At 37.8% G+C, this 13,153-nt stretch overlaps 1 protein-coding gene across 1 annotated transcript; it reads right to left on the reverse strand.

Annotated features, from left to right (window-relative positions):
• Nucleotides 1-10,704: 10,704 nt before the first annotated feature.
• On the reverse strand, nt 10,705-12,639 carry LOC105446778 (tripartite motif-containing protein 5-like). The gene has a single exon (XM_030976310.1). The coding sequence runs from the start codon at nt 12,486-12,488 to the stop codon at nt 10,767-10,769; it is 1,722 nt and encodes a 573-aa protein (XP_030832170.1). The 5' UTR covers nt 12,489-12,639; the 3' UTR covers nt 10,705-10,766.
• Nucleotides 12,640-13,153: the final 514 nt, after the last annotated feature.

Genomic DNA, 13,153 nt, shown 5'->3' on the forward strand with positions numbered 1-13,153 from the left:
ATGGTTCTAACACCTTCAGAATCCATGATCTCCCTCCAACTAAAAATGGCACTTACTTCTATAGCCCAGTATTGGGTCAAGGTATGACTGGTAGAACGTAGTTCAAGCCTGTACAAAAATCAGAACTACGCACAAACACGAAGCGATCTTAAAATAAAGTATTGCAAAAAAGTTTTTCGTCATATTTCGAAATTTACATTATATTCATTTCTTTTAAAAAATATAAAAAATAAAGTTTTTTTTTTCGAGTCGTCCGCTTCAGGCGAATAATGCATCCATGGTCTCGAATCTGCCTACATCTATCTGAACTCATTAGGCAACCAATTCCGGTACTTTCTTCGCTCATCTTAAGGCATCACGCAGAACCATCTGTCTCCCAAGATGCTACCCACATGGTGGCAGATAATTCACAACTGCTGCTCCCTAACTGTCGAGTAACCTACCCAGATTGCTTCGCAACCAGCAATCTCTCCATAATAAATCTCACCTCTTGTAAAGCGCATTTGGACAGGTATATCAAAAAAGTGTGCTATATAGATACATATATAACATAATCTGGCACTACCTCATTTTAATAGATGCATCTAATCGCGATGCTGTTTTCTCTCTCTCCCCTTATATTTCCGACCAATCGAAAATAAACTTCATCTATTAAGGTTAATATTACAAATGTTATAAATATAAATGACAGTGCATTATATTATGAACAATACTAAGTACATAATATTTAAGTACATTGTTAGAAACAACACTCTCATCCCACTTATCTTTTCCTTTCCTCCATTTATTTTTCTTCCATTCAGATCTCTCACATAATTAGTCTTTCTCTTTACACAATTCTTATTTCTGTTCTCTGTCACCTCCCATCCCTCCTGTTTTCACCTTTACCTCAACTTTGTTCAATTCTTGCTTGAACAAATGAAATGGAATGTCACCCCCCCCCCCAAATTCAGAAATGCAGGCTCACCCGCCGCTGTATTATGAATTATCCTTTCCAATTTGTTTGGCAATATTCTTGTTAAACCTGAGAAGGCGTAGGATCTAAATTATTAGAAATTACCAATAGAACATTTGAGTGGGATCAGGAAAACGTACAGCTTCACAGGGTGTACTAGTTGTAATAAAAATATTATCAAAAGAATTTGTAATATTTTTGTAATTGAAAACACTGTGGTGATACTCATCTGACCGTAATTTATTGCCTAAAACCCCTGAGCTTCCAGGGGTTCTGCCTCCTGGACCCCACCTAGGGTCTTAAGGCGGGCCCCTAGATGCTCATCTGACAGTAATTTAAAGCCTAAAACCCCAGAGCTTGTTTATATGCCCCTGGACCCCAGCCAATTAGTGTCCTGCCAGTGTCACAAATAAGGTATCAAAATATGCTCATCTGACCGAAATTAAACCCTGAATCCAGTTTTAACCGAGGACATATTATACAAGCATCATCTACAGAAGCTTCCAGATATACCTCCTGCACGGATTCTCTAAAAATCAATACTTTTGATAACTCGGTCTCACACTTCTTTTGAGAATACTCACACCAATGACACTGGACAAAGAACTACGATGTGCTTTCTGAAAATGTCAGTATTATAAACCTGATTCATACTTTAAGTTTATTTATTCTATAATTGAATTGAACATGAAATATGTAACATAATTTGAATTGAACATGATAACTGACATAATTTGAAATCCATCTTAATAAGACTGAGGTGCAGAAAACACAGTTGCGCTAGGATTGCGCCTGTTCTTTTTAACCGCACATATATTAGATCTTCCACAGCACTGTACATATATATCTGCACAACCTCAAATAACGAAGATACACCAACAACATGGTGGCCTGTACTTCAACAGAAGAATAAAAATAATAATAATAATAATAATAATATTAGTTATGCTTTAATATCGCATCATACAGGGATGTCTCTATGCGCTTTACAAAGATAATAAAGGAAGTTAATTAATTTACTATAAAAGAATCATAAACCTAGTGAAGAAGGGGGAATTAATAACTTGAATGCATAATAGAATAACGAGATAAACTACAACAAGAAGTAGAAATTGAATGACGTAATACATTAATTTCCTTTCCGAATAAAGTATAAATACATTAGATCTCTTACACTGTATTCATATATGCGACAATAACTCAAATGTTTTGTTTAACTACATCAAAATTATTAATCAAACAACTTCAGAGAACAGAGGGCAAATCATTGAAACATTAGCATAATTAATCCTTGAATAAGTAATTTCAATATGAATTAAAGATGGAATTCACAACAAAGGTGTGTTTGTTAACATCATTGGGCTATAAACTAATAGCATTCTCCCCCCCCCCCCCTTATACAGCGGGGAGGGGAGGGGGGGGGGGGGGTCTTGCTACAAGTATAGTGTAACGATGTAAGACATGATCTATAGTTTCAAACTTAATTATTGGTATCTATTTCACTGTCATGTTCACCTTGTGTACCTTTCAACTGGCAAAGTCCAGGTATTTAATATCTGAATTCGTAACTATATATATATGGATACATATATATATATGTATAGAACTAATTATTTAATATTGATAATCCTCCATCACGGCAATACACAAACAATAATTAAAACAATTGAAATACAAGTTCTTGAGAGTTCTCTTCTTAATTAAACAATTAATTCTTCTTATTCTTCTTAATTCTTGATTAGGAAGAAGAGAACTCTCAAGGATTTTTGTTCCAATTATTTTGATTACTATTTATATACATATACCCAATAATTCAGAGCTAATCATTTAGTCGCTTGTATTAGGATTCAAATGTGAACCGTTAGCAAACGAAATAGCACTCTTTAATGTTTACCTTTACTCACTAGATCCCTTCTCTTCCTCTATCTTCTCGCTGTCGTCTTCTCCAGCTTGTCCCTTTTCATTTCTCGTTTTCCGTCTTTATAATCGGAAATATTTGTTTATGTTTATTATCAATTTGAGGGGCAAAATGTTAAACAATTCTTTTTAATTTCAATTTTTGTTCCTTGTCAATTTTGGTGAATGTATTATATTCTTTTTTATAATTTGTACGAGGCAATTACATGTATGTAAATATGAATTTAGCAGTCTTTGGACTGATTTAAATTAATAGATGAAGTATAGATGCAAAGAGAGGTAGATGAAGGTACAGGAATTAGGGATTGTACACAATTAAAACATTTACGCATATTTCCAATAAAACAACCTTGGGTATATAAAAAAAAATATATCGTCCTTACTTATAACAATGTCCTTAAGTCAAACAATGATCAAAGAAATCTAAATAGAATTATGCCTTCACAACCATTACCAAACCATAAATTAAGTAAACAAACCTGGAAAAATTGGATTTCTATAATACCTTGCATATTTTAAAGAAAACATTTTCAGATACATCGTAATATTTTGTGAAAAATAATTTGCTTACGTTACCAGTACCCAGTGGACATTTAGTGAATTGATTTTATTTTATTATATTTTTCAAATATAAAAACATATAAATAACAACAAACATGATAACATGAGAAAATAACATTGGATGAATCGCCCTGCTCAGCTGTGCCAGTACAGCACAGCTGTTCTATCGAGGGGTCCAGGTATTACAATACAAAACAAACGAGAGAAAATTATATATCACAAATTAAAATTCTGAATATATTGGTATAACATTTTTTACCTCTGACATTTTTACCTCTGACATTATTACCTCTAATATTTTTACCTCTGACATTTTAACTTCTGAAATTTTTACCTTTGACATTATTACATCTGACATTTTTACCTGGCACCGACAGGACTGTACTGGGGGGGGGGGGGGGGTGGGGGTTAAAAAAGTTCCGACATTAGGTGAAGAATCATCTCATAACTATCCGGGCATAGAGGTGCCTCCGAATAATTAGGCAGCGAGGTTCCCAAATATCCTCTTATTCAGACAACGAGGTGCCTGAATATATATTTTATCTGGTGTATGTTTGTGATGCGTATGAGCTATGGCAACGGGGACCAGGCAAGAGTAGATAATGTTAATATATTATGAGGCATTCCCTTCCACTTGACCTAATAACAATCTTAAATGTTAAGGTTTTGTATAGTTTGTTAAATTCCAAGTTTCGAATTCAAAACTGAAATTTACTCCCATGTCTCATGGAAGATGTAAAACCTATCGGAAGTGCAGAAAGCAATCTCTCCCTTCTTGAATGCTTGCAAATAGTTATAATTTCGATTTCGTCTGATTATCTTGAAATCAGTGAGAATGTTTTTGATGTATTTGAGCTCTTTTGTGTACTGAACGATGCTCAGCAGACCCTGACCGTGCTTAACCCATGCAATGATAACTGAATCATCCTGATACACAGCAGGGTAAGCGTATTCACCATCCTTGCTGATGCTATGAATGATAGCACCAGACACATCGTTGATCACGTGTACCATATTCCAATCACTCTTAACGAGAATCGCTTGACTGGATGTCATCGCAACCATCTGCCTTGGTTGATATCCGTTACACTTAATCTCTCTAATTGCCTTCCCACCTTCTGGCTTAAATACTTGTATTTTATTGCATGCATTGTTACCTATTAAGATCAGCCCATCAGTGCCTACAGTGAGACTGCAGAACAAATTTCCCGAATCATCCATTGTCTTCAGCAACGTCACATCAAGCTTTTCCCAAAGCTTTGTGTACATGGAAATTCTGTTATTACTGTCGCGTATGACTAATCCACCATCAGGCGTGAAGTGTAATGCCAGAATTTGAACAGATTTCAGAACGGTATCTAGTATGATGCCCTCATCAGAATATATGAATATTCCTCCCGTGTCAGAACAAACAGCCATCTCATTCCTTGGTGATATTACCATCCCGCACATTCTACTTCCAACAGGCAGCTGATCGTTCGTGCGCAGAACCCATTTGGACTCCTGTTGTCTTAGCTGGCCCAACTGGAGTCCATCCGATCCCTGACTCCTGAAGCAAACTGCACCTTCCTCAGCAATTCTTCTGGGCAGCTCCTCATTTGGGCCAATCCGGTTTAGAAGATCTTCCAGCTGTTGACACTTCGCTTTGTGTGAGGTCAGAGCCTCTGTCTGCAGAGGAAAATTAAGACCACTCCTAACCAAGTCCAGAACTTTCTTAATTTGGTCTATCTGCTTACGACCAGACTCCTCCATGTCTCTCAATGAAGTCTCAAGTTTCCCTAGCTGGCCGTGCTTAACTTCATTTTTCAACACCGTCTTTCTTTCCTTCAATACCTGAACTGATTCCTCAAAAGTCGCATTTATTTCATCGGTAAGGTGTTCCTGTACGTTATGCACCGTTCTACGCTGGTTTACAACCGATGTAACATACTTGTCAACGTCGTGTATTCTTGCATCCGCCTTAGATGCAAGTTCCTCGACGTGATTCTTTTGATCAGTTTCATGTGCGCCTGCTTCCAGGATAGTGTGAGCATCCTTAATTGCATTCTCTAATAAGCCACACATGCTGCAGACATACTTGTTACAGTTGAGACAAAAGAAATCTTCATCGTTTTTCGGATGTTTTTGACATTTGTTCCCGTTTCTTTGCAATGATTTGTCTTCTTGATTACAATTGGAATTGCATTGGGTCTCCACATCTTCAACAAGTGATCTGACTGTTATGTTTGGTTGCAGTCTACCCACGTCTCCACCAGGAACCAAAGTCTGGCCCCTGCACGTAGGACACAGCAGAACGTTTATGACCCCATGGGACTCCAGGAGAGACTCAAGACAACCCTTGCAGAAGGTATGGGAGCAGGTCAGGATCTTGGGGTCCTTGAAGAAGCTCAAACAGACAGGACACTCGAGGTTCTTGTTGACAGCCTGCTTGAAGGAAGTAGCCATCGTTGACAAGTTAAGCACACGACCTGGGAAAAATAGACACATCGGTGAAATAAATAGCCAACTCAATGAAAAGTTTCATATACTTTGTAAAATACTGATCTTGCTAGTAGGCCTACTGCACTGAATTTTTTTTGAAACGCAATGCATTACACGGTAAATATGGCCTAGCTACCTGGTACAAATTTATGAAATTACTTTACACTTCTAATTCTTTAGAACTTACGTTTAATAAGTAGCCTACGCAGTATAGCTCTAACTGCGACGATGCTTTCAGTACAGGCGTATGATAATGTATTTATGCAGCAATGCAGTTGTAATTGTACGAGTATGATTTTTTGTAATCGAGTGGGAATTCCCACTTCATAACGGGAAGTAGTATGTTTAACACTTGCGATACTTCCGTTTAACTGAGCTGTTCACCCACCGGACATGTCAACAGGGGCCTGGGAACGATTTTTTCACCGGGGCCGCTGAGATATATATATTGCGAAATTTTCGCAACGACTCAGCCAGCCGTTGAATAAGCGGGGGGGGGGGGGGGACATTTTTTTTTTTTGTCTCCAAATATAAAAAAAAGAACAAAAAAAAAAAAGCTTCGAGGGCTAATTTTATATGATTTTGTGAAAGAAACGTTATAATTTTGTACTTTCTAATCTTCATTTGTGGCTGTCGGCTTTGTGATAATTTTGTCAACGAGTCATATAATGATATACAGTAAATATCGTCCTTGTTTTCACGAAGTGACGGTAGTGAGGAAAATCGTAACGCAAAGTGAATGCAATTATATTTCACTACCGTCACTTCGTGAAAACAGCGACGATATATCATACCAAAAAAAATTGCAGGGGGTGCTGTGCCCCCCCTGGAAAAATTTCGGGGGTGCTGCAGCACCCCCAGCACCCCCGCTTCCCAACAATCATTTTTGTTAAAGGTACCTTGTCCCATTTGCAGGTCAGATTTTGATAGGGGCATTTATCAGGGGTGAAAAGGAGCATTTATCAGGAGGCAAAAAGGGCACTTATTATAAATGAAAAGGGGCACGTGTCAAAATATATCATAGGCCCAAAGGGGCTCTCATCAAAATATGAAAAAAAGCTCATGTCAGAGGTTGAAAGGGACACTTACCACAGGCAGAGATGAAAAAGGGCAATTGCGAATATAAAATGGACAGTTATTGCAAAGGAAAAGGGGCACTTATCAGATTTTGATAGGGGCATTTATCAGAGGTGAAAAGGGGCATTTATGAGAAGATGAGGGGGCTCATATGAAAAAAAAATTTGGGCACTTATCACAAGGAATGGGGTATTTATTAAAAAGGAAAAAAGGGGCACGTGTCAAAACAAAACTTGGGCAATTATTATAAGGTGAAGGGGCACTTCTTTTACAGGTGAATGAGCACCTGTCAAAGTAACTCCGGGAAGCTTCGACCCGCTTCGATCGACCCCGATGCCGTCATCGGCGTCGGAGCTTCCCGGAGTTATACTGTCAAAGTAAAAGGGGGCACTTTTGTTGTGTCTGAAATTGCCCCCTGGGAGCGCCGCCTCTGATCACTCACATGCAGTGACCCCGGTAGGGTACGCGTATATGCGTATAGCCACTTTGCAGACCATGACATAAAGGCTTCTAAATAAGCGTATTTCGCCTGACTGTAATGTGGGAATTTCTTATTTTCCAACAAACGCATAAAAAGGTATGACTTACAAAAAAAATGGAGAAAAAATGCCGGAAAATCATATCACAACATCAAACTTTCTAAATCACTTGTTTCGAATAAAAAATACATTACCCCCCCCCCCCCTCCCCATCAGTACGCCAACGTTCAGTGGCTCATGTCTTCTAACCCCTACAACAACAAAATCGGACACGCTTTCCCATTCTCGCACAATATGTCCACGATATGCGCGTATCGCTATTATAGAGACCTCCATTTAAAATACCGTATAGGTGGCATGCGCAATGTTTATGAAATTTAATTCCTGTAAACTTTCCTTTTTCTTTGAATGGAATTGTATATGTGATTTAATTCAGGTGTTTATTGTTACGTTCTTTTGGATTAAAAATACGAACCATGTTTACTCCTTTACTGTTTTTTTTTTTTTGGGGGGGGGGGGGGAGGGGGGGGGGGGGCGTTTTTTTTTTTTTTTTTTTTTTTTGGGGGGGGGCAAAAATGCATTTTGCCCCCCCCCCACTTTTTGACTGGGGGGGGGGCAACTGCCCCCCCCTGCCCCCTGGACTCAACCAATGGCCCTATGGCGGGCCCCTAGATGCTCATCTGACAGTAATTTAAAGCCTAAAACCCCAGAGCTTCTGGGGGCTCCGCCCCTGGACCCCAGCCAATTAGTGTCCTGCCAGTGTCACAAATAAGGTATCAAAATATGCTCATCTGACCGTAATTAAACCCTGAATCCAGTTTTAACCGAGGACATTATTATACAAGCATCATCTACAGGAGCTTCCAGTTATACCTCCTGCATGGATTCTCTAAAAATCAACACTTCTTTTGAGAATACTCACACCAATGACACTGGACAAAGAACTACGATGTACTTTCTGGAAATGTCAGTATTATAAACCTGATTCACACTTTAAGTTTATTTATTCTATAATTGAATTGAACATGAAATATGTAACATAATTTGAATTGAACATGATAACTGACATAATTTGAAATCCATCTTAATAAGACTGAGGTGCAGAAAACACAGTTGCGCTAGGATTGCGCCTGTTCTTTTTAACCGCACATATATTAGATCTTCCACAGCACTGTACATATATATCTGCACAACGTCAAATTACGAAGATACACCAACAAAATGGTGGACTGTACTTCAACAGAATAATAATAATAATAATAATAATAATAATAATAATAATAATATTAGTTATGCTTTAATATCGCATCATACAGGGATGTCTCTATGCGCTTTACAAAGATAATAAAGGAAGTTAATTAATTTACTATAAAAGAATCATAAACCTAGTGAAGAAGGGGGAATTAATAACTTGAATGCATAATAGAATAACGAGATAAACTACAACAAGAAGCAGATATTGAATGACGTAATACATTGATTTCCTTTCCGAATAAAGTATAAATACATTAGATCTCTTACACTGTATTCATATATGCGACAATAACTCAAATGTTTTGTTTAACTACATCAAATTATTAATCGAACAACTTCAGAGAACAGAGGGCAAATCATTGAAACATTAGCATTATTAATCCTTGAATAAGTAATTTCAATATGAATTAAAGATGGAATTCACAACAAAGGTGTGTTTGTTAACATCATTGGGCTATAAACTAATAGCATTCTCCCCCCCCCCCTTATACAGCGGGGAGTGGAGGGGGGGGGGGGTCTTGCTTCAAGTATATTGTAACGATGTAAGACATGATCTATAGTTTCAAACTTAATCATTGGTATCTATTTCACTGTCATGTTCACCTTGTGTACCTTTCAACTGGCAAAGTCCAGGTATTTAATATCTGAATTCGTAACTATATATATATGGATACATATATATATATATGTATAGAACTAATTATTTAATATTGATAATCCTCCATCACGGCAATACACAAACAATAATTAAAACAATTGAAATACAAGTCCTTGAGAGTTCTCTTCTTAATTAAACAATTAATTCTTCTTATTCTTCTTAATTCTTGATTAGGAAGAAGAGAACTCTCAAGGATTTTTGTTCCAATTATTTTGATTACTATTTATATACATATACCCAATAATTCAGAGCTAATCCTTTAGTCTCTTGTATTAGGATTCAAATGTGAACCGTCAGCAAACGAAATAGCACTCTTTAATGTTTACCTTTACTAACTAGATCCCTTCTCTTCCTCTATCTTCTCGCTGTCGTCTTCTCCAGCTTGTTCCTTTTCATTTCTCGTTTTCTGTCTTTATATCGGAAATACTTGTTTATTTCGATTATCAATTTGAGGGGCAAAATGTAAAACAATTCTTTTTCATTTCAATTTTTGTTCCTTGTCAATTTTGGTGAATGTATTATATTCTTTTTTATAATTTGTACGAGGCAATTACATGTATGTAAATATGAATTTAGCAGTCTTTGGACTGATTTAAATTAATAAATGAAGTATAGATGCAAAGAGAGGTAGATGAAGGTACAGGAATTAGGGATTGTACACAATTAAAACATTTACGCATATTTCCAATAAAACAACCTTGGGTATATAAAAAAAAAATATTGTCCTTAATTATAACAATGTCCTTAAGTCAAACAATGATCAAAGAAATCTAAATAGAATTATGCCTTCACAACCATTACCAAACCATAAATTAAGTAAACAAACCTGGAAAAATTGGATATCTATAATACCTTGCATATTTTAAAGAAAACATTTTCAGATACATCGTAATATTTTGAGAAAAATAATTTGCTTACGTTTCCAGTACCATAAACATTTAGAGAATTTATCTTATTTTACGGGGGGGGGGGGGGAGATTTTAAAAAGTTCCGACATTAGGTGAAGAATCATCTCATAACTATCCGGGCATAGAGGTGCCTCATAATATATCCGAATAATTCGTCCCTGTTTTCACGAAGTGACGGTAGTGAGGAAAATCGTCACGCAAAGTGAATGCAATTTTTTTCACTACCGTCACTTTGTGAAAACAGCGAGCAGCGAGGTTCCTAAATATCCTCTTATTCAGACAACGAGGTGCCTGAATATATATTTTATCTGGTGTATGTTTGTGATGCGTATGAGCTGTGACAACGTGGACCAGGCAAGAGTAGATAATGTTTATATATGGGGCATTCCTTTCCACTAATTGACCTAATAACAATCTTAAATGTTTAGTTTTTGTATTGTTTGTTAAATTCCAAGTTTCGAATTCAAAACTGAAATTTACTCCCATGTCTCATGGAAGATGTAAAACCTATGGGAAGTGCAGAAAGCAATCTCTCCCTTCTTGAATGCTTGTAAATAGTACCAAGCTCGAATTGGTCTGATTATCTTGAAATCAGTGAGAATGTTTTTGATGTATTTGAGCTCTTTTGTGTACTGAACAATGCTCAGCAGACTCTGGCCGTGCCTAACCCATGCAATGATAACTGAATTATCCTGATACACAGCAGGGTAAGCGTTTTCACCATCCTTGCTGATGCTATGGATGATAGCACCAGACACATCATTGATCACTTGTACCATATTCCAATAACTCTTAACGAGAATCGCTTGACTGGATGTCATCGCAACAATCTGCCTTGGTTCATAACCGTTACACTTAATCTCTCTAATTGCCTTCCCACCTTCTGGCTTAAATACCTGTATTTTCCTCCATGCACTGTAACCTATGAAGATCAGTCCATCGTTGCCTACAGTGAGACCGGAAGACACATTTCCCGAATCAACCATTGTCTCCAACGTCACATCAAGCTTTTCACAATGCTCTGTGTACATGGAAATTCTGTTATTACTGTCGCGTATGACATATCCACCATCAGGCATGAAGTCTAATGCCACAATTTGAACAGATTTCAGAACGGTATCTTGTATGATGCCCTCAACGGAATATATGAATATTCCTCCCTTCTGGCAACCAACAGCCATCTCATTGTTTGGTGATATTACCATCCCGCTCATATTATTGTTAACAGGCAGCTGACATTCCGTGCGCAGAACCCATTTGGACTCAAGATGACTTAGCTGGCCCAACTGGAGTCCATCCGATCCCTGACTCCTGAAGCAAACTTCACCTTCCTTAGCAATTCTCCTGGGCAGCTCCTCATTTAGGCCAATCCGGCTTAGAAGATCTTCCAGCTGTTGACAATTCGCTTTATGTGAGGTCAGAGCCTCTGTCAGGAGAGGAAAATTAAGACCACTCCTAACCAAGTCCAGAACTTTCTTAATTTGGTCTATCTGCTTACGACCAGACTCCTCCATGTCTCCCAATGAAGTCTCAAGTTTCCCTAGCAGGCCGTGCTTAACTTCATTTTTCAACACCGTCTTTCTTTCCTTCAATACCTGAACTGATTTTGCAAAAGTCGCATCTATTTCATCGTTAAGTTGTTCCTGTACGTTATGCACCGTTTTACGCTGGTTTACAACTGATGTAACAAACTTGTCAACGTCGTATATTTTTGCATCCGCTTTAGCTGCAAGTTCCTCGACGTGATTCTTTTGATCAGGATCATGTGCGCCTGCTTCCAGGATGGTGTGAGCATCTTTAATTGCATGCTCTAATAAGCCACACATGCTGCAGACATACTTGTTACAGTTGCGACAAAAAAAATCTTCATCGTTTTTCGGATGTTTTTGACATTTGTTCCCATTTCTTTGCAATGATTTGTCTTCTTGATTACCGTTAGAATAGCACTGGGTCTCCACATCTTCAACAAGTGATCTGACTGTTATGTTTGGCTGCAGTCTACCCACATCTCCACCAGGAACCAACGTCTCCTCCCTGCACGTAGGACACAATAGCTTTCCACGAGTCTCCAGGAGAGTCTCAAGACAACCCTTGCAGAAGGTATGAGAGCAGGTCAGGTTCTTGGGGTCCTTGAAGAAGCTCAGACAGATAGGACACTCGAGGTTCTTGTTGACAGCCTGCTTGAAGGAAGTAGCCATCGTTGACAACTTAAGCACACGACCTGGGAAAAATAGACACCTCGGTGAAATAAATAGCCAACTCAATCAAAATTGTCATATATTTTGTAAATACTGATCTTGCTAGTACTGCACTGAAAAAGAAATGAAACACAATGCATTACATGGTAAATATGGCCTAGCTCCCCGGTACAAAATTATGAAATTACTTAATTTACACTTCTAATTCTTTAGAACTTACGTTAAAGAAGTAGCCTACGCAGTATAGCTCTAACTGCGACGATGCTTTCAGTACAGGCATAATTATGATAATGTATTTATGCAGCAATGCAGTTGTAATTGTACGAGTATGATTTTTTGTAATCGAGTGGGAATTCCCACTTCATAACGGGAAGTAGTATGTTTAACCTTTGCACTTGCGATACTTTCGCTTAAACGAGCTGTTCACCCACCGCACATGTCAACAATCATTTTTGTTAAAGGTACCTTGTCCCATTTGCAGGTCAGATTTTGATAGGGGCATTTATCAGGGGTGAAAAGGAGCATTTATCAGGAGGCAAAAAGGGCACTTATTATAAATGAAAAGGGGCACGTGTCAAAATATATCATAGGCCCAAAGGGGCTCTCATCAAAATATGAAAAAGAGCTCATGTCAGAGGTTGAAAGGGACACTTACCACAGGCAGA

The sequence above is a fragment of the Strongylocentrotus purpuratus genome, unplaced genomic scaffold (assembly GCF_000002235.5).
Source record: "Strongylocentrotus purpuratus isolate Spur 01 unplaced genomic scaffold, Spur_5.0 spur5_scaffold_9, whole genome shotgun sequence".
In the NCBI taxonomy this organism is placed as follows: Eukaryota; Metazoa; Echinodermata; class Echinoidea; order Camarodonta; family Strongylocentrotidae; genus Strongylocentrotus; species Strongylocentrotus purpuratus.

Excerpts from the sequence above, each read along its gene's own strand:
- LOC105446778 (XM_030976310.1), bottom strand. The coding sequence starts at position 12,488 with ATGGCTACTTCCTTCAAGCAGGCTGTCAACAAGAACCTCGAGTGTCCT.